The sequence below is a fragment of the Mobula hypostoma genome, chromosome 2 (assembly GCF_963921235.1).
Source record: "Mobula hypostoma chromosome 2, sMobHyp1.1, whole genome shotgun sequence".
NCBI lineage: Eukaryota > Metazoa > Chordata > Chondrichthyes > Myliobatiformes > Myliobatidae > Mobula > Mobula hypostoma.
The window spans coordinates 218,493,940-218,517,087 of NC_086098.1; the positions used below are offsets into that span (position 1 = coordinate 218,493,940).

General features: G+C 41.2%; 1 protein-coding gene across 1 annotated transcript in view; it reads left to right on the forward strand.

The window, feature by feature from the left end:
• The window catches only part of ccndbp1 (cyclin D-type binding-protein 1), a 48,032-nt gene that overhangs the window by 20,310 nt on the left and 4,574 nt on the right, over nt 1-23,148 (forward strand). Inside the window, exons 6-9 of the mRNA XM_063041501.1 lie at nt 7,195-7,268; nt 8,131-8,207; nt 13,038-13,294; nt 22,459-22,519. Coding sequence (XP_062897571.1) covers nt 7,195-7,268; nt 8,131-8,207; nt 13,038-13,294; nt 22,459-22,519 — 469 coding nt within the window. The remainder of the gene's footprint in view (nt 1-7,194; nt 7,269-8,130; nt 8,208-13,037; nt 13,295-22,458; nt 22,520-23,148) is intronic.

Sequence of the window (23,148 nt, forward strand, 5' to 3'; positions counted from 1 at the left end):
TGCTGAAGTCCTCCACGAATCGGAACTGAAGATCCAAAAAATCAATATAACCTTTAGATCGAACAAATCGAAGCAGTTTCTCCTTGTCTTGAAAGTAATGAAAACGTAAAATGACATGTCGCGGTTTATCTGACTTAGACGAATATGATGGAACTCTGTGAGCCCGATCCAATAACGGTGGTTGGTCAGGAAATACGGTAGGAAATGCATCTTTTAAAAGTTGAGAAAAAAACTTTATAGGGTTGTCAGATTCAACAGCTTCACGAACACCAATAATTCGAATATTCTGCCGTCGCATTCTGGATTCTAAGTCAGAGTTTTTAAAAGTCAGAAAGTCCAGTTTTTTATTCATTGAAGTAATTGTTTCTTCAATTTTCTCCATCTTGAGTTCATTTTGTTGCGTGGATTTTTGAAGATTAGATATAGCCGACTGATGTTCCGTGATGTTTGCATTTTATCGATTGAATCCGCAATTTTCTGGAAATTAATTGAAATTTCCGCACGAATCAGCTCCGTTATAGAGGTTGAAATTTCCCTTTGAATTAGATCCGCTATAGCTTTCAGAGTCAACGGTGGTTCAGTCGGAGGGAGATCAGTACTTTTTGGTCTAACTGGAGGTTTGCCATCTTTCCCATTTTTTCCGTTCTTGGACATAGCAGACCTTAAAAGCATCCGAATATCAAAAAGCCCAATTTGTTTGAGATTATTGTAAAAGTCGATGCCTTAATGGTTAGTTAAATATAGCTGATCATAAGAAAAAAAACTCAGAGGTAATGGAGCGAGTCAAGAGCACGGCTTGACTCCATGAGCTCTACCGGAAGTCTCCAGGATGAAATTCTAAAAGGGTTTTATATAAATTGATCATATGAACCCTGGTATAATGTGATAAATTTTAATTTGTTATGTGGTAGTGTGACATGAGGTAATGTTCACATTAGCTATGTTGGTGGTCAAAGGATAGGAAGTAGATTGTGATGAGGCTGGGGCAGGGATGCAAATAAAGTAAATAAAATTTGTCCCACACTTTGAAACTACGCTACATTGGAGTTGCTGATACCCTTACACTCAATCTTAGCTTTCAAGGTCACAGTCCTCCAGGAATATAGTATTTTTGACACAAGATTCTGGTGTTACGTACCCCGTAACTGGGTTGCCAAACCAGCAGAAATGGACCACTTAGTTGGAGTTTGGATTACTGGAACTAAGAAAGTTTTATTAAAGAAATAAGCAACACAGTACTCTAAACAAAAGGATAATAAATGCAACAGTTCAGCAATGATAAACACACATGTACACAGAACTAGGATAATAGGATCAATCAAGCTCTATCGCCGTCTAGGGGTAAATGACCAGTTTCAAGTGACGCAAAGTTCAGTTCAATTGAGTTCAGTTCAGTTCACAGTAATCACTGTTGTGCTGTTGGGGGCGGCGGGGGTGGAGAGAGAGAACGAGTGAATATTCAAATCGGATTCCAAACAGACCTTCGATATTCCTCGCAGTCAGCTTTCAGGCGAGCCCTTTGTAATGTCTTCTGAGGTCACCGACTGTGAGCCCTCCGTTCCAGATACGATCATTCTTCTGCGGTGAACCCAGCACCCAGGCAAGGGTGGACACACACACTAGGTTCCTGCCGATCCGTACCTTTCTACCCTGTGCGTCTATGGCTGGTCCCGTGACCAGACCTCCAAAAACTCCCACCAAGTAGTGGGGGGGCACACTGCTTTCAGGGTCTCGTTACCTCGTGGAGTCGTGTGTCTCTTGCCTTAGCGAACCTGTCCCTTTTTATCCCCCTGCTGGGGTATCGCCTGTCCATCACACTTCAAACAGTTCAGTGTTCAAAGCCCCCAGTCTCTGACAATACTCGGAACTGTGTCTCCTTTCCGTTAATCCCTCTCGTCTCTCATTAACATCTCTGAAGGTTCCCCCATTGTCCTCTTATCGGCATCAATCTTCTGATAACTGGCTTTTTTTTGTGTCACACCCCTACACTTCAAAGGAGTTTTGCCGGGGTAAAAATATAGTCATGAATACACTATCAGATACACATCAATATACATGTTTATCAGCTATTTGGCTAATACAGAGACTTTTAAGTTGTCAACACCTGACAGACAGTCAGCAATCACATTTTCTGTTCCTTTTATATGTGTTATTTTAATAATCCTCTAAACCAGGCTCCAACTTAGCAAACTTCATAGTGGCCGAAAACACTAATGAATTGTGATCAGTATAACGTCTCAGTGGTTTTCGCCCCGGACACAGATAACAAGGGTCGTCCCATACCAACTTAGCATTCTTTGGCAAGGGCTTAGTAAGAGGGTGGGTACCATCCGCAAAGTTGTTTTTTTCTCTGCAAAACTTCCGATAGTACCCCACCATCTCTTAGAACCTTCTCAGGGCTCTCTTGTCTGTCGGGGTGGGGACTTCCAAGATAGCCCGCACCTTAGCTTGCATCGGAGCCAGCTGCCCCTGTCCTACCACAAATCCCAGATAAGTGACCTTCGCGCGGCCGAACTCACTTTTTGCGAGGTTCACTGTCAGGCTGGCTTCAGCCATTTAAACAGCTCCTCTACCGCCATAATGTGTTCCTCCCACGTGTCACTACAGACTACTACATCGCCAATATACACTTCTGTGTTCTTTAGCCCTTTTGACACTGAATTAATCATTCTATAGGGGTGTTGCTCACTAGGCTGACCTGACATGACAACCACCCCATGTACTGTGACGTTCGGACATCCGTGTGCGTGCCATTTAACTAGCTCGCTTTGTTCGGGGATTAAGGGAGAGACCTTATCAGCCAAGCTGGCGAAAACGATAGACTTCTCCCATCTGGTCGACACCACACTTATCTTTTCAAAATGGGCCCTCCCCTTATCAGGTGGCACCCTAGCCTCATTAATTTTCATGATATCACCAGCTAGATCTGTTTTCTGATCGTGGTGAGCTTTTAACATGTTAATAGCCTCTAACTGTGTTAACTCAGATCTACAATAGTCAATAACATCCTTCCTCCTGTGCAGCCAGTAAAACTCTTTCATGATTCCACCGACTGTTTTCCTCCCCCCAAAATGTCCACCGAGGGGTATCTTGTGGGCCAGGTTAAGAATCTCATCCCCATAAATTTTTGGTACCATCCCCCATTCCTCATCTGCGGGCACGGTACTTGGTCACCCTGTCTTCCTTAGCACTCCCTCCTCCACACAATAGCCTACTGGCTCTCCCCTCAACTCTGCTTCAGAGAGAGCTGTCCCCGCCGAAACCATCAGCTCCTCGTCTCGCTCCTGCGCCTGCACAAATTCCCTCCTTTCCAATGATAAATCTACCTTAATTTCCTCACTTCCTCCTGTTTCACTTTCTACCCCCTCCTGGTACAAGGCTGGTAGAAACGTCTCAGCTAGAGCTATTTCGGCAGTCTTTCTGGACATACGCCGAGTCACTGCGCAAACGGGATAAACCTGTGAGTCCATGGGCGGAGCCTCAATGCTGGCAGGCGGGCCTGTCAATTTTACTGCCGGATACACTTTCCCGCCGGCGAGGTCATTACCGAGCAAGATCTCCACGCCTTTCATCGGTAGTTCGAGCCTCACCCCTATCGTGACCGGTCCAGAGACCAAGTCGCTTTTTAGGTGTATCTGGTGCAAGGGTACTGCCTCAGTCCCTTGCCCAATTCCTTTGACCCTGACCTCCCCAGTCCGGGTCTCTGAACTAAGCTCTAGCACACTCTTTACTATCAGTGACTGACACGCTCCTGTGTCTTTCCAGATCCGCACTGGAACTGAGTTTAACCCCTCCTTCACCGACACCAATCCGGTTGAGATAAACCTCTCGCGCCCTTCCTGAACTTTGTTAGCCCTCTCCTCTCCTAGCGGTTGGTTTACCAGCTCAATACAGCCAGTCGGAAACACCGCCTTTCCCTTTCCCGTCTCCTTCTTTGGGGCAAAGCACCTGGACGCAAAGTGTCCGGCTTTCCCACAATTATAACATACGACCCCAGGGGACTTCCTACCAGACTGCTCCCGGTCTACCTTATCCTTCTCACTACTCCCCAGCTTACTTTCTGACTTTTCTGGCGGACTCTCCCCGCCGTCCTGACTACCCTTCTGGTAGCCTTTACTTGGGGCAAACTTCGTTTTATGTGTCAATGCGTACTCATCCGCTAACTTAGCAGTTGCGGCTAAAGTGTCTGCCTCTTTCTCATCTAGGTAGGGTCTCATACCGTCAGGGACACAACCTTTAAACTGCTCAATCAGGATCAGCTGTAGCAGTCTGTCATAATCACCATTTACCCTCTTCGAGGCGCACCAACGCTCACAATATGTCTGCATCTCACGGGCAAACTCTAAATATGTGCGGTCCCACTGCTTCCTCGCATTCTGGAACCTCTGCCGGTATGCCTCCGGGACCAACTCATAAATCCTGAGAATGGCCTCTTTCACCACCTCATATCTCTGGGCATCTTCCGTGGACAAAGCTGAGTAAGCTTGTTGGGCTTTCCCTTTAAGTACACTCTGAAGTAAAACAGCCCACTTATCCCTCGGCCAGTCCTGACTTGCAGCAACTTTTTCGAAATGGAGAAAGTACCCATCCACATCGGTATCATCAAATGGGGGAACCAACCTAACCTCCTGGGTCACCCTGAACCCTCCACCTTGGTTCGGCATGGGCCCCTGGTCTGCCCTTATCTTTAACCTCTCCAGCTCGAATTCCCTTTCCCTCTGTTTCTCTTCTCGCTCCAACTGTTTGTGTCTCTCTCTCTCTTGCCATTCTAACTGTCTCTCTCTCTCTTGCCGTTCTAACTGTTTTTCTTCGTGTTCTAGCTGCTGTACCCGGAACTCATGCTCGAGTCTCAGTTTTTCAATCTGCACCTGTACTGTGTCTCCACCAGGTTTTCCCATAGATACCACCTCCAGCTCCCCTTGGGGAAACACACCTTTAGATACATAGTGCTCTACGATAGCTCTGTGTATCTCCTCTCTCCTCATTGTCGACTTCCCCTTAACAAGATTCAACCGTTTGGCCACAGCTGCCAATTCCGCTTTCCTGGTATCCTCTAATGCCTCCAAGGTCGGCGCCTTTAGAAATTCCTCAATCTCCATTTCTGCTGTTTGCCTTTTCTTTCTTTCGAGAATTTTAACCCAATCAATTTACCCCATCCCAAATTTAGCGTTCGAAATCGCGGACGAGAACCCCACTTATGTTACGTACCCCGTAACTGGGTTGCCAAACCAGCAGAAATGGACCACTTAGTTGGAGTCTGGATTACTGGAACTAAGCAAGTTTTATTAAAGAAATAAGCAACACAGTACTCTAAACAAAAGGATAATAAATGCAACAGTTCAGCAATGATAAACACACATGTACACAGATCTAGGATAATAGGATCAATCAAGCTCTATCGCCGTCTGGGGTAAATGACCAGTTTCAAGTGACGCAACGTTCAGGTCAGTTCACAGTAATCACTATTGTGCTGTTGGGGGCGGGGGGGGAGAGAGAACAAATGAATATTCAAATCGGATTCCAAACAGACCTTCGATATTCCTCGCAGTCAGCTTTTGGGCGAGCCCTTTGTAGTGTCTTCTGAGGTCACCAACTGTGACCCCTCCATTCCAGATACGATCGTTCTTCTGTGGTGAACCCGGCACCCAGGCAAGGGTGGACACACACACCAGATTCCCGCCAATCCGTATCTTTCTACCCTGTGCGTCTATGGCTGGTCCCGCGACCAGACCTCCAAAAACTCCCACCAAGTAGTGGGGGGGCACACCGCTTTCAGGGTCTCGTTACCTCGTGGAGTCGTGTGTCTCTTGCCTTAGCGAACCTGTCCCTTTTTATCCCCCTGCTGGGGTATCGCCTGTCCATCACACTTCAAACAGTTCAGGGTTCAAAGCCCCCGGTCTCTGACAATACTCGGAACTGTGTCTCCTTTCCATTAATCCCTCTCGTCTCTCATTAACATCTCTGAAGGGTCCCCATTGTCCTCTTATCGGCATCAATCTTCTGATAACTGGCTTTTTTTTTGTCACACTGGAGATGCTGGAAATCTTGAGCCACAAATTCCTCCGGAATTTTGTACGTCGCACATAATTATTGACATTGAAGCACCTGCTTAACTGGAGAAGAAACTATTTGCCTCTGGCGTCTTGAGTATTGTTGGGAGTGTGAAAGTGTTCTATGTCTTTAATGTAAGTTCTCTAACTAAGCAAATATTTTGTATATAAAATGAAAATGGAAAGGATTTTATTAAGGTCTGAGACCATAAGACATAGGAGAAGATTTAAGCCATTCAGCCATCAGGTCTGCTGCACTATTCCATCATGGCTCTTTTGTTATCCTTCTCAACTGTGTACAGCTACTTTCACCCCATAACCTTTGAGGCCCTTGCTAATCAGGAACATATCAACTTCTGCTTTAATTACACCTAATGATTTGGCTTCCACAGCTATCTGTGGTGATGAATTCTGCAGAATTTGGCTGAGGAAATTCCTCCTCATCTCCGATCTGAAGGGATGTCCTTGTATTCTGAGACTGCCCTCTGTTCGTAGACTCCCACTATTAGAAGCATCCTCTCTACTTCCACTTTATCTAGACTTTTCAATATTTGATAAGTTTCAATGAGATTCCCCCCCCCCATCCATTCTTCTAAACACTAATTTAACACTAGGTTCTGAGCCATTAAATGCTCTTCGTACATTAACCATTCATTCCCAGGACCATTCTTATAAACCTCCTCTGGACTCTCCCTAATGACAGCACATCCGTTCTTCGATAAGGGGCCCAAAACTGCTCTCAGTATTCCAAATGCAGTCTGGCCAGTGCCTTGAAGCCTCAGCATTACATCCTTGCTTTTATATTAAAGTCCTCTCAAATAAATGCTAACATCTATGCACAAAATTATTTAATTTTCTCAAAATGATTGTAGTAAAAAGGAAAGCTATAGGTTTAAACTTGATTCACTAGTCAAACAATTTAACTGTTTTGTTCCCAAACTGCTGCAATGGGGGCTTGATTTTATTACAATGCATTCAATTTAATAATTGGATGCAGTATTTACATAATGTGTGCACGAGGAGATCTCCTTGCGAAATAGAATAATAGATTGATACTGATTTGGGAACAGTAATGTTTCCAATGGTGTTCTACCCCAAACTATTGTTTTCCTTGGCTTATGAGTGAAATTGGTTTTTGTTTTAGTTTGTCACAGGACCAACTGATATCCACAGGTGGAGTCTGGGAAGCTTGTGACCGATTTGTCAAGATACCAAAAGGTAATACATGCTTCAAATTACAATCTGAAGTGCTTTTTTGAAAACCAATTTCCCCCTGGGATCAATAAAGTATGACTATGACTATTTTCCACCTCTCCCAGATAGTCTGCATATGAAAAAAAATGAAATTCGAAGTGCTAGTCAAGAAAGTAAGACGAACAACAATTCATTACATTAGTTTCAAGTAAACTTTGGACAAAGCTCGACATTTAACTCCTTCATATAAATCATGTTCATATGTAACATTTCCCAGTTATCCCTGTCTCTGCAAAGAGAGACAGCTGACGCAGTTCGTGTTGATATTTTCTCAAAGCTGCCAACAATTTGAATGGAAATTTGTTTAAAGGATGCTAAAATTGCTTGATCTTTTAGTATTCGTCAACAAATTTGACACTAATCCACTGGATACTGTTCTATGCCACATTAGCTATATTTTTAGCAGTTAAGTTTTTAACTGACTATGGTAGCTTTGTGAGTAGTTATCAAATCTATCCATACTATCGTTTGGCCTTAACAGTCACATGTGGGTAGTATAGATAGAGTAAAGTTTTTACTCTTATGCTTGTACTCTGCTCTTACTAGTGTTTATTTAAAAACCCTTGTGTATTGTATTCGTAAACATTACACAACATAAATTAGTGTCATTTGCTTGCAGTTACTTTAGGTTTTAAGAAGGTAGGCACAGGTTCTACTAAAATGTAATTTTGACCATTGGTTATAAAAATGTATATATTTCTTCATGAGACTGTTATATGCATGTTTTTGTAGTAATACCGTCTTATTTTGAGTACAATATTTTTCAGTTTTGCCTAGCTCAATTGAACCAAGGGTGTCATACCAATCTCTTTGTACTTCTCTGCAGATAACCATGCAGCTGTTCTATCACTGATGTCTTCTTACTTGGTAATTGTAGAAGATGCTTTGGAGGAAATGAAACAGGTGCAGAGTCAAAAAATATATAAAAATACATTAATATATATAATTTTCCATTTCTGAGTCTGCATTTCTTCAGGATGTTGAAGGTATAAAAGGATTATGCAGATTTGCAGTCAGGAATGCTGACTCATGATAAAATTGAATTATTTGCATTTTCATTAGAGCATTCTATGCTATAGAAAGTATACTATTACAAAATGGTGAACCGTGCATGAGTTCAGGAGCATCTCTGAAGGAAAAAACTTTGGAGTGGACTTGAGACTATGAAGTATACAGTGGATTCTGGTTAATTGAAACACATCAGGACCAGTACATTTTATCTTATTTAAGTGGCTGCCCCAGTTAGCTTAAGTTTCATGGAAATAGTTATAAAGAAGATCATAGGCGGGAGCTTAAAATTCAAGGATACATGTTATATCGAAAAGCCAGACAGGTAGGCTGAGGGGGCGGTATGGTTCTGTTGGTAAAATATGAAATCAGATCCTTACCGAAAGGTGATATAGGATTGGAAGATGTAGGATCCTTGTTGATAGAGTGTAAGGAAATGCAAGGGTGAAAAAAAATCCCTGATGGGAGTTATATAAAAGCCTCTGAACAGTAGCCAGGATGTGGGAGATAGGTGTATAAAAAAGGGGAAGATAGTCATGGGGGTTTCAATATGCAGGTAGATTGGGAGAATCAGAATGGTGCTGGATCCCAAGAGAGGAAATTTGTAAAATGCTTATGAAATGGCTTTTTCGAGCAGCTTGTGGTTAAGCCCGCAAAGGGAAAGGCAATTCTGGATTTGGTGTTGTGTGATGAACCAGAGTTGATTAGAGAACTTAAGGTAAAGGAGCCCTTAGGAGACAGTAATCATAATAGAGAATACACTCTGCAGTTTGAGAGAGAGAAGCTAAAATCAAATGTAACAGCTTTAATGTAGAGTAAAGGGAACTACTGAAGTATGAGAGAGGAATTGCCAAAGTTAATTGGAAGGGGACACTAGCAGAGATGACAGCAGAACAGCAATGGCTGCAGTTTCTAGGTGAATTCTGAAGGCACAAGATAGATCATGCCAAAGATGAAGAAGTATTCGAAAGGAAGGATGAGGCAACCATGACAAGAGAAATCAAAAACTGCATAAAAGCAAAAGAGAGGGCATATAATATAACAAATATTTGATGGAAGTTGGAGGATTGGGGAGCTCTTAAAAAACCAACAGAAGGTAACTAAAAACTAGAAGATTGGTTGGCTGGCAGGAGGTCCAGTGGGGAATAAAGTGGACTTTTCTGGTTGGCTGCCAGTGACTGGAGGTATTCTACAGTGGTCAGTATTGGAACCGCTTCTTTTTGCATTATATATCAGTGATTTGAATGATGGAACTGATGGCTTTCTGGCTAAGTCTGCGGAAGATACGAAGATAAGTGGAGGGACAGGTAGTGTTGAGGAAGCAGGAAGTCTGTAGAGGAACTTGGACAGATTGGGAGAATGGGCAAACAATTGGCAAATGGAAAACAGTATGGGGAAGTGTATGGTCATGCATGAATAAAAGCGTACAATATTTTCTGAGTGGGGAGAACATTCAAAAATCTGAAGTGCAAAAGGACTTGGGAGTCCTTGTACAGGATTTCCTAAAGGTTAACTTGAATGTTCATTTGGTGGTAAGGAAGATAAATGCAATGTTAGCATTCATTTTGAGGGGACTGGAATATAAGAGCAAGGATGTAATGGCTTCAGAAGACATTAGTCAGTCCGCACTTGGAATATTGTGAGCATTTCCTTATCCAAGAAAAGATTTCTATGAAAAATGTGCTGGCATTAGAGAAGGTCCAGAGGAGGTCACAAAAAAGGTTCCTGGAATAAAGGGTTAACTTGTTAGGAGTGATGCTGATTCTGTCCTGTAATCACTGGTGTTTTGAAGAATGGGGGAGGGAAATCTCATTAAAACCTATTGAATATTGAAAGGCCTAGGTGGAGTGGATGTCTCGAGGATATTTCCAAGAGTGAATGCATCCAGGACCAAAGGGCACAGCCTAAGAATAGAGGGATATCCATTTAGAACAAAGATGAGGAGAAACTTCTTTAGCCAAAGGGTTGTGAATCTTTAGAATTCATTGCCTTAGACTGCTGTGGAGGCCAAGTCATTGTGTATATTTAAAGCGGAGGTTGATAGTTTCTTGATCAGTCAGATCATCAAAGATTACAGGGAAAAGGCAGGAGAATGGAATGGAGAGAGATAATGGGTCAGCCACGTTGGAACTGCGGAGCAGATTCGATAGGCCGAGTGGCCTAATTCTGTCCTTTGTCTTATAATTGTTGAATACTGGCACTCACTGTCTTATTTTTGTAGCTATTTTATTTTTTATCGAATTACTTCCACCATCACTTAAGACAATGCATTAAAACACTGTAATTGATTATTATACCCAATGTTTATAAATCTAGGATTATCTTAAATTTGAATTTGGGTTACTGAGCCTTCTGCCACAGGAAGTAGATTCTCCTTATGTAATTCATCAAACAATTCCACTTTGGAAGTGTTTAATTTTCATCTAAAATTGAAACTCCATTTTCTTTTAATTCAATTACTTGTCCAGATACTTTTAGCTCCGGCCTTTGAAACTTCTTTGCAACTTCTGTCCACCTTTGCAATTTCTGAAGTGGAGCTAATTAGTTGCTTCAGTTTTCATCAATAACTTGTGGCATACAAATCAAATGCTGTATTTATTTGAATAATTTTCTGTATACTGTCATCCCATTGAGAAAGAATTATGGGCAGTAAATCTCTGAGCTTTCTATTTTGAACACTGGGGGGGCAGCAAGAATTGCTCTTTTGGAGCTGGCGTGGCACATAAAAAGTAGGAGCCAGCAAAGATTGTTCTGCTGGTTAGCGCAATCCTGGTCTTTTCTAGTTCAGCATCATTTTCAAGCATTATTCTAGTAAAGCTTAGTTTTACAGATATTAAAGGAAATTGTAAGTCTATGTTTTAAGTGAACATGACAGATTTTACCCCCACCTCCCAGTAGAGAATTTGAAAGGTTCTATGTGAAGAAATTTCAGCACATCTTAGTCCTTAATACCCTACCCATTATTCTCAAACTGTGACCCTGAAGTTCTCAGCCTGGGTAAATGTCTTCCTTGCATATAGCCTGTCAAATATATTTCAAAGAAAATCTGTTTCAGTGAGATCTCCTCTCGTTCTTCAAAACTTTGGAAAATTCACATCTATTCAATTCCCAGACCGCAAATCTATCATCCTTGGAGCTAGTGAGCATCACTGAACTCCCTATCGCAAGTTGTTCTTGGGTAAAGAGACCAAAGCTGTACAGAGTACCCCAGGATTTTTTTTTGCCTTGGCCCTATACAGTTGCTGTAAGATGTCCTTACTCCTGTATTCAGATACCAACATAATAAAGGCTACGGGTGGCTGCTAGCTGTTAGTGCAACTGCTTTACTTCGCCAGTGATCAGAGTTCAATTCTTGCCACTGTCTGCAAGGAGTTTGTGCATTCTCCCTGTGATTGTGTGGGTTTCCTCAGTCTTCCACATTCCAAAGATCATAGGGTTAGGGTCAGTAAGCTGTGGGTATGCTATGTTGGTTCCGGAAGTATAGTAACACTTATGGGCTGCCCACAGCGCAATCCTTGCTGACTTGATGACACAAGATTACACATTTTGCTGTATGTTTTGATATGCATTGAGCAAATTAAGCTGATCTTTATTTACCCTAAGACATAGGAGTAAAGTTAGGCCACTCAACATGTGGCTAATTTATTTTTCTTCTCAACCCTATTCTCCATGAATTTCACGAATTCACTGCCCTCTGGCTAAATAAATAATTCCTTATCTATGTTCTAAATGTATGTCTAATTCTGAGGCTATATCATCTGGTCCTGCACTCTCCCACTATTGCAAATATTCTCTTCATATCCATTCTATACAGGCCTTTTAATATTCAGTAGGTTTCAGTGAGATTCTTCTCATTCTTCTAAACTGCATTGAGTATAGGCCCAGAGTCATCCATCACTCCCCATAGGTTAAACATTTCATTCTCGGAATAATTTTTGATAGCTTCCTCTGGACACTCCAATGCCAGCACATCCATAACATGATCAAAAGAGCACTAAAGTACAGAAACAGGCCTTTCTGCCCATCTAGTCTGTGCCAAACTTACTCTGTCTAGACCCGTTGAACTGCACCCCTCTCACCCAAATTTTCTTGAATGTGGCAATTGAACCCTCATCAGCACTTCCATTGGCAGATTATTCCACACTCGCAATGCCCTGAGTGAAGAATTTCCCCCTTTCACTCTTAACCTACGACCTCTAGTTCTAGCTTCACCGCACCTCTGTGGAAAGAGCCTACTTGCATTAGCCATATCAATATTCTTCAATTTTACATACCTCTGTCAAATCTCCCCTCATTCTCCTCATATACAACCAAAATGGGGTTTGTCAGTTCCCACAGCATGCATCTGCACCACATGATCTATTTGAAGCTCGTGTTGTACCTGATCTTGCATTCTTACTGTAATTAGTTGTAATTTGTGTCTTTATTAATTCTCATGTAGATAGTAATCTCACTTACGTCTCAACTATAAGCCTACTCAGCAAATAGTTCATCTGGGTAGTTTAAAGAGTAAAAGTTAAATGTCCTAGCCAGTAAGCAAATCAAAAAGACTTGCTGCTTTAATTCCTTCCTGCACCTGCACTCGCTCCTGTAAACTCACCAGCAGCAAAACTTGCTTCTTCGACTCCTTCCCATTCTCTTCCTGTCTTATTCTTATCTACACAGAATTCAAGGTAATTTGAACCTATTTGTGCTGTTGAAGTTAATGGATATGTGTATTGACAGGCTCAACACACAGAAAATGCAGATCCATTCAGTGATATATTTGAAGATGATGAATCACACTTGCGAGAAAACCGGGATACTTACTGGTCAGAAGAGGACAAACAGGTCATGGCCCCCTGCTTTGGGCTACTGAAAGCAGCCAAAGCATGTTTGAGGAAAGTCTCTGGAGCCATTAAAAATCATGGAAAAGTAGACACATTGCAAAACATAACTCAGTTGGATGATCTGGGTGATGTCGCAAGTGAAATTAGCCCCAGGTAAGTTTTAAATTGCTGAATGCAGAATTCCTGCAAGTAATGTTTTCTGCTTTTGTTGACAACAAGTGGCAAAAAGAATTCAATTCAATATGATTGAAGCGTAACAGAACTTGATTTATATATCTGGTTCAGGTAGGCTTCGACAATAAAATGTTTGAAATTAGGTTGGCACATTGTGCAGACTTGCTGCAGTGCTCAGTACTTGACCCTGCTTAGAGTAATTTGTATCCTATTACCATGTGTCCAGTCTGTTGATCACTAACAAACAAGAAAAAATCTGCAGGTGCTGGAAATCTAAGAAACACACACCAAATGCTGGAAGAACTCAGCAGGCCAGGCGGTATCTATGGAAAAGAGTACAGTTGACATTCTGGGCCGAGACCCTTCATCAGGACTGGAGAAAAAAAAATGAGTCCTGACACCTCATTTTTTTTTTTCTCCAGTCCTGATGAACAGTCTAACAAGCTGTCCCGTTAGACCTTTGCGAGGCTAGTGCAGAAATTGCAGGGGCCTTAGGAACAGTATTTAAAATGCCCTTAGCCATGGATGAGGTGTCAGAGGATTGGAGTATAGCTGATGTTGTTCTGTTTAAGAAATAACATCGATAAATTTGCTGATGATACAACCATTGTTGGTAGAATCACAGATAGAGATGAGGGGGCATACAGGAGTGAGATATGCCAACTAGTGGAATGGTGCCACAGCAACAACCTTGCACTCAACATCAGTAAGACAACAGAGCTGATTGTGGACTTCAGGAAGTGTAAGACAAATGAACACCTAACAATCCTCAGAGGGATCAGAAGTGGAGAGAGTGAGCATTTTCAAGTTCCTGGGTGTCAAGATCTCTGAGGACCTAACCTGGTCCTAACATATCATTGCAGCTACAAAGAAGGCAGGACAGCGTTTGTACTTCATTAGGAGTTTGAAGGGATTTGCTGTGTCAACACAAACACTAAAAAACCTCTGTAGGTGTACCATAGAGAATATTCTGACAGGCTGCATCACTGTCTGGTATGGGGGCAGGAGGTGTTACTGCAAAGGACCAAAAGAAGCTGCAGAGGGTCATATATTTAATTGGCTCCATCTTGGGTACTAACCTACAAAGTACCCAGGACATCGTCAAGGAGCAGTGTCTCAGAAAGGTAGCGTTCATTATTAAGGACCCCCAGCACCCAGGGCATGCCCTTTTCTCACTGTTACCATCAGGTAGGAGGTACAGAGGCCTGAAGGCACACACTGAGCGATTCAGGAACAGCTTCTTCCTCTCTGACATCCGATTCTTAAATGGGCATTGATCCCATGAACACTACTTCATTTTTAAAATAAATATTATTTCTGTTTTTGTGCGATTTTTAATCTATTCATTATATGTATACTGTAATTGATTTACTTAATTATTTTTTCTATATTATGTATTGCATTGAACTGCTGCTGCTAAGTTAACAAATTTCGCGACACATGCCAATGATAATAATTCTGATTCTGATTCTTAAAACCTTTTAACGAGTTTACCAGAAAAGTTGATGAAGGAAAGACAGTGGATATTGTCTACATGGATTTCAGCAAAGCCTTTGACAAGCTCCTATATGGCAAGCTGGTTGAGAAGGTTCAGCTGCTTGACATTCAAAGTCAGGTCGCAAATTGGATTAGACATAGGCTTTGTGGGGGAAGCTGGAGAGTGGTAGTTTCTGGTTGTCTCTCCGACTGAAGGTCTGTGACTAGTTGTGTGCTGCAGGGATTGGTGTTGGGTCTATTGTATCAACAATCTGGATGATAATGTGGTTAAACTGGATCAGCGTGTTTGTGGATGACACTAAATTTGGGGGTGGGGGGAGTTATGTGGACAGCAAGGAAAGCGATCAAAGTTTGCTGTAGGATCTGGACCAGCTGGGAAAATGGGTTGAAAACGGGCACATGCAATTGAATGCAGACAAGTGTGAAGTGTTCTTTTGGAGGACAAACTAGAGTAAGATTTAGGCAGTGAACAGTAGGGTACTGAGGAGAGTGATAGAACAGAGGAATCTAGGAATATACATCCATATTTCCTTGAATTGGAGTCACAGGTAGATAGGGTTGTAAGGATAGCTTTTGGCACATTGACCTTCATAAGTTAACGTATTGAGATTGGAATGTTATGGTAATGTTAAAAAAAAATGCCCATGAGGCCTAATTTGGGGTATTGTGTGCAGATTTGGTCACCTACCTACAGGAAAGATGCAAATTATATTGAAAGAGTACAGAGAATACCTACAAGGATGTTGCCAGGACTGGAGGACTTGAGTTATAAGGAAAAACAGTAGGTTAGAACTTTATTCCTTGGACGTAGAAAATCGAGGGGAGATTTGATCCAGTTAAACAAAATTATGAAGAGTATAAGTATGGTAAATGCAAGCAGGCTTTTTCCACTGAGGTCCAGTGAGTCCAGAACTGGAGGTTGTGTTAAAAGTGAAATGCTTAAGGGGTTTATGAGAGAGAGAACTTCTTCAACCAGAGGGTGCTGGAAGTGTGGAACAAGCTGCCTTTGGAAGTGGTGGGTGTGGGTTCAATTTAAACAATTAAGGGAAGTTTAGATAAGTACATGGATGGGAGGAGTATGATGTGTTTGGTGTAGGTGCAGGTTGATAGGACGGGTCAGAATAATGGTTTGGTATGGACTAGATGAGCTGAAGGACCAGTTTCTGTGCTGTAGTGCTCTGTGACTGACTCATTGGGACTTAACGTCTCAGTTATGTTTATTCTGGTTTTCATAGAATTATAGACATAAAGGCACAGAGGAAAATTGTTATACCCAACTAATCTACATTGGCTCCCAGTAAAGCAGTATAATCAATCCTTTTTTTCCCTGTTATTCTGCAAATTATTCAATCTAAGTGCCTCTTCATTTCCTCTTTAAAATATTTAGTTTTGTTTACACCATGCCATCATGTGGTGGTTTGCAGATCATAAATCGATTTCCTCACAGCTCCTGCAATCGAGGGTCATTTGTGATCTCCGACGCTGTCTTCATGGAATTTTTATTGTCGGCTTGTGGCTGAGTAGATTTGCCAAACTTGCTTCTGTTTCCTTTCATGTCCTAACAGCTTGCAGTTTGGTAGGTTAACTGATCAATGAAAATTGGCCCTTGTGTGTACATAGGCGGCAAAATTTAGGGTGAGCTATTGATTAGGACATAGCATGAAATGTGATTTATGTAAGTTGTCTTTCATAATCATTGCAGATTCTGTGAGTGGAAGATCTTATTCTGGTGATTAAAACTATAACTAGCAGTTAATTTAAAACAAACTAAAATCACTCAGACTAGGTATGGGGTGGGGGGGGTTATTGGGGGAGGGGGTGGAGGTGTTGACACTGTATATGTTTCACAAATAACGAAGTCCTAAGTCGAAGAAAGAACGTCCAATCCTTTATTAAGAAACCAGCAAGGATGAACACTATTGTGATTTTTTTAAAAAACTGATGAAACTAAAACTAGCGATATGACAAAATAAGCAGTCTAAGTATATTCATTCGTAGTTAAGCGTTAGCAAATTCAAACGTACTAAGCCAAGAGTTCTTAAATGGTCAACAAAGAAATATTATTTCCCACAACTTACTCCCTACTCTAACCAAACTAAAACTGACGACTTTACTTTATTGTCGCCAAACAATTGATACTAGAGCGTACAATCATTACAGCGATATTTGATTCTGCACTTCACGCTACCTAAAGACCAAGCATGAATTAACTGTACTCTTCAATTCTACCATGTCCCAACCCACATGACAAGTTACCCATAATAACCGTGCAACACAAAATATAATACAGTCCGATACGTGGATCCTACATTCCAGCCCCTTAATTGTTACATATAATAATTACAACTGCATACTACTAAAAAAAAAAAGACATGAAATCTTAACATTCTTACAAATGCCCTCTTCTTCTTCCAGGTAAGTCATGCGTCAGTCATTTAGGCCAGAGGAAAGACTTAAATGACTGTTCCCATAATCCTTGAGTTTCAGGACATTAACTATAGGCACAATATCTCTTTGGAGGAAATTGCATTTTCTACCTGACCATTTTTGACTTTGCTGTTGTGGTAAATGGTCCTTGACCCAACGTTTCCCAAACAAGTTTGACACATATTGGATTTGCTTCCACCTACGACAAGCATAAACATCTTCCTTTTGCAACGTTTTTGGTGGTAAGGATGGTGGGTTCTTCAGAACCAACAAATGGTTGGGTGTTCGTACTTCCAAATCATTAGGATCGAATGATAATTTAATAATCGGATGACCATTGATAATAGCCTCTACTTCACAAAGAGTTGTGTGGAAACCCTCTTCATCAAGATTCTGTACCTTCTTGGTAGAATTGATGACCTTTCTTGCAGACCTGATCAGTTTCTCCCATGTTCCTCCATGATGTGAGCTAGCTGTGGTTTAAAAATCCACTTAATTTCTTTCTGAAGAAGGGCATCACCGATCCGTGAATGATTCCACTTCTCATTGGCCTCTCTCAACTCACACTCAGCTGCAACAAAATTTGTGGCATTATCAGAGCACAGTTCACAAACCTGTCCTCATCTTACTATAAAGCATCCAAGTGCATTAATAAAGGAATCTGTGTCTAAAGAGGATGCCACTTCAATATAAACAGCTTGTATAGCTAGACAGGTAAATTACCCCATTCCCTCTTCATTGTACTCCTGCTTTTCATCTCAAAAAGTCTAAAGCAGTCCACTCCTACACTTTCTTAAGTTCTCTCTCCAAAGAATTCCCTTGTTCTTCATCCAAATTAGACTGAGCAAGGGCAACATTCAATTGCTGCCTCTTCTGACTAAGAAACAAGAGCAAATTCTTAAATTTAAGAATCGGTCTTCCCTAAACGGGTCCAAGACGAGAAGTAACGGACTATACATGTTGCAGTGTCCAACTCCTCTTCAATCTGCATGACATTCATTGTAACAATTCCCTTGATTTCTAAATCATACAGCTGAAGTTCTCCGGAACAATCAGGATTCGCAAGCCATTTCCTTTCAGGCTGAAGAAGCTGCTGGGGCCCTGACACCCATGTCTTATTCTTCAGGAAAGCCGTCACCTTCAGTCCTCTAGAGGTCACATCTGTTTACATACTTCCATTGAGATGCTTGTGAAACCTTAAGAATTTCTGAAAATGTTAGCAACAAAGATTTGGAATCTGGGAGTTTCAGTCTTGATATATTTCAGCATAGAAGTACCATCAGTCCAGATAACTGAGTTCTGAAGCTGCTTGTGCAAGTCCTTTCTCCATGTTGTGTCCATACAGCTTGCCATCGTAGCAGCGATGAGCTCCATACAAGGGATGCAAACCAACTTCAAAGGAGCCCTAGATTTTCCCATGATAAAAATACTATACATGTGAGAACATGTGTCATGCTACAGTAGGTAGGTCACTGCTTCTTAGCCATCTTCAGTTGCATCTGTGAAGTGATGTAACTATGCAGCAGTGATGTCTCCACAATCCAAGCGGTTCAAACATCTAACAACCGTTAAGTCTTCCATCTGGCGGAGTTCTTCCACCCAGCTTGTCCATGAGCAACTGATGTTGGTATAGTGTCATCCCAGCAAAGCACTTTCTTACGTAGCTCTTGTAGGATGCTCTAGCAGATAGCACCACCAGACTCAAGATTCCTAAAGGATTGTAGATGGAGTTAGTTATGGAGAGGATCCCCCTTCTGGTGAGTGGTCTATCTTGGATTATGATTTTAAACCTGAAAGTATCAGACTGAACGCACCATTCATTGCACACCCAGTACTCTCTCCACCGAAGGAATATCTTGATCCAGATCCAAACCCTTCGTGTCTTTTGCTCATTCCTCTTTTGGTATCACAGATAGTACACTGTGTCTGTTGCTTATCCACTTTAACACAGCTGTATACAAGGTCTTGATCGAGAGAGACTTTCTTTCTCAGAAGACTCTGACACAAGGCAGTCATCAACATAGAAGGAATGCAAAACCTTATCCACTGTCTCGCAGCTGAACTGTTCTTCATTGTTTACACCTTTGCTTATTGCCAGTGATGCAGCATCCTGTATATTCCCAAGCATTGGGTGTGTAGCAATCTTTACTTGCCTTTCAATAAAATCAACAATGTTGGCAAAAGTCAGCTTACAGCTGTGCCTTTCTTGCAGTTCACAGGCCACCGTTCTCCATTTATCCCTAAGCATATAGGGCAGTCTTTTTATAACAATTGCCATATTGGCAGGCATGTCCAGTTCACACATGTACTGCTCTTCTCCCATGGCATGGCAACAGCCTCTAAGAAATAGATGCTAGTTTAGGAGAGCTGTCGGATCTATAGATTTGATAGGTGCCCAGTAAAGAGCCTTTCACATGTAGTCTGATTCAAATATCTGTTCATTGCCAAAATGTTCCTGTAGTAAAGCCTTGGTCTTTAGATACCTTTCCCTTGGGTCAATATGCTGGCGCATTTGACAAGCTCTCTAGGACAACCTCCAGTGTACTGTGCAAGGAAATAGAGGCGGTCACATAGTTGTCAATCTTGCCTTCAACACTATTCTTAAAAGCCCTCATGGATGCATGATACTGCAAAGGATTGCCATTGAAGATTTGAATCTCTCTTTTACACAGAGATGCAGTATGTTGTTGTTGTACCAATAGGTTGTTATTTCATTTTGTGTCCTTTTGGCCTCCATAGTACTATTCAGACCTCTATCATTTAAAACAAGTGTTTCTATGCTGTAAGTTAATGTCCTTATGAGCATCTTGAGCTGTAAGATATGAAATAGGTTCAGAGTGCCCCCTTAATGAATGCTCTGCACTACCTCTTAGGGCCATAACTCATGTTTCACAGACATTTGAGGAACAAATGAATCAATGTTGACATTGAGTGTGTTGGCCTTATCAATATAGGAACTCACACCATAGGACTGTCCGGCTGGAGCACTTACACACCTACCTCACTTGCAGCCCTTGGCACATTAACTTTGGCCATTTGTGCTGCAGTTTCTTCCTGCAACTTAAGCTGCTCCTTCCTTCTCTAAAGCTGTTCATTTCATTTCTGTACTCGCTGTTCCATCTGCTCCTCTTGCTTTTCTAACACGTTTTTTCTTCAATAGTTGTTGTTGTCCGATTAACGCAGCTAAATTAGCCACGATTTTAACAGTACAGCGGAGTTACCAGGTGCAGAAAATTCTCTACTTGCAGCAGAACTTGAAGCATAGACATTTGACGCATCGTTGCTCGGGTGTACATCATCCTGTGAATCCTCAGCTTTGTGCATAGTCAAAACATGCTTGCTATCTGCTGCTCTGGCTGCGCCGTGTTGAGATTCCAACTTCGCCAACAGGACCGAGGCAACCCTTAGCTGTAGGCTGATGTTTATTTGCTATAATTATTTTTTTTGTTCACAAAATGTAGCAGTTACTTTAAAACAAATCAAAACTGCTCAGAGACAAGGCACGGGGTGGGGTTGTTGACTCCATGGCGTGCTCCACAAATACCGAAGTTCTAAGTCAAAGAAAGTACGTTCAATCCTTTACTAAAAATCAGCAAAGACAAAACACTATTGTAGCAATTCCAAAAAAATTAATGAAACTAAAACTAACAATATCACAAAACAAGTGTATTGAAATATACTTAAACATTAATGAACTTAAAAGTACTAGGCTGGATGTTCTTAATGGTCGACAAAAAATATTGTTCCCCTCACTTACTCCCTACTCTGACCAGAGTAAAACTGACTAAAGACAAAGCATGAATACGTAATTATTCACTTCTACCAGGCCCCAACCCACGTGACAAATTACCCAAATTAAACATTCAGCCCAAAATACGATACAGTCAGACAGAAAATAGATACATGGCTCCCAACAATGACTATTTTTTAAAAATGACATACTATTTTTTTCCTGTCGTCATCTTTTTACCTTTTGATCAAAATTTAAAATCTGCGTGCAGACATGCAGTGACTTTCCTCTATTTAACTTACCCAAGCTAGCAGCACAATCAAATCTTGTGTAGGCCCTTAGCTTCTGCAGTTTAATCTTTCAAATGACATCGCTTATCCTTGGAATTGTTTCTTCACCTTCCGGGGAATTCATGTCCTTCCTGAAGTTAAGCTAATCAGAATTAGATTCAGTTTTGTTTTGTTGTCTTTTGTCCTGGAGCACTATACAAAGATAGGTGCAATCTTGTATCACTTTTTGTATTACTTCACGGCCCAGAACATCGGAATTTATGATTACCATCTACTTCAAGATGGGTATCATCTTTGATATTTCATTTAGGAGCCAGATACAAGTTATGCAAACTTCTTGCATTCAGTCTTTATCTCGGTAATAGCACTTACTAGTTCTGAAAGTGCGGGGAGCACATGACCTGTGCTACTATGAAAGATGTTATCATTTCATAAGTCATGAAGTGTCTTGTCCCAAAATGTCAACACTTTATTTGCCCCCATAGATTCTGCCTGACCTACTGAGTTCCTATAGCATTTTGCCTGTGTGTCTTATGAGTCATTATATTTGAGGTTCTGTCTCCCTGCTCAGAGGATGAAAAACAGCGGTTGACAATATTTGAAGAACAAATAGCCAAGTTAATATTTATCTGTAAACTAAGATGGCAAAAACGGATTATCTGGCCGTCAGGTTAATGGCCTTATTTACTTGATTTGCTTGACATCATTACATTGAACATACATAATCACTTTATTACTATTACATATAATCACATATTACTTTGGAAGTTGTTGAAAAGTAAACTTTAATCCATTGTTGATAAAGTTTATACATTTTTATCACAAGAATGTAAGGTTCAGCATAGAAGTGCATGCTTTACAAGTGATTCTGCATAATGGCCATTTGGGTAATGGAAATTTGCCCTTATAGAATCACTATCTGAAGATTTAAGAATGAGAATGAAATTTATCCTCATAGAATTTATGTGGGGAGGAGAATAAAGCAATATGATTTTGCAATTCTCATTTCTTGATGAATGCACAGATGCTGTGGTTTTGCATCACAGGGAATCGCAGAATAGCCTGTTTTTTTTAAAGGATGCGAACCTCTCCCACCATGTGGTCACCTGTATTATTTTTTTTGTGCTGAAGCACTATACTAGCTTGTTGAGTTCTTGTATATTTGAAGCTACTATTGTTACACTTTTTTTCTTTTATAGTGTTGATGAATTGGTGTTGAGTCTTTATCCGCCAATGAACTATATCACTGTGCAAATGAACGTGAGTATCAAGTCTCCATCTTCCAATAAGCAATTGCTAGCATTAGACATTTACACAAAAACAAACTACTCCACCTGCTGGATTTGTTGAATATTTCCATAATCTTTAGTTGTTTAATATTAGGGTCATTGTGTATAAATTGATTTTGTAAGTATGTACATCTTTAGAGGAATAAATCAATAAAATGGGCTTCATATTATTGACTTGGATGTGATCCCATATTCCTTAACAGGGTGCATCTGTGGGCTTCTTGTTGTAGCTGTTTGTTTTCTCTGCAATGCATCTCAATGACTGTGTACCTGTTAATAGATATATAAGGTGGTTGAGTATGGGGAGGTGTATTAGTCCAAGTGAACTAATACACACATGCTTTTTAAGCTTTCTTTTTCCTTTTATGGGTTCTGGGTGATTTAGGAATTGGGTCAAAATCTGGTTAAATATGGCACTGAGCTGCAATGTCCTTTGGTCATGGCTCTCTCAGACTTAGTTGTTTTTTAGGTTCATAAGTTTTGAGGACAGAGCGGGGAGTTAGCAGTCAAGTTAGGGTTTAGAGACTGGAATTAGGCTGGTAACCCCTAGGTCAATGAGGCCAGAGTTCAGGGTCATGTCCACAGTGAGTCCTGAGGTCG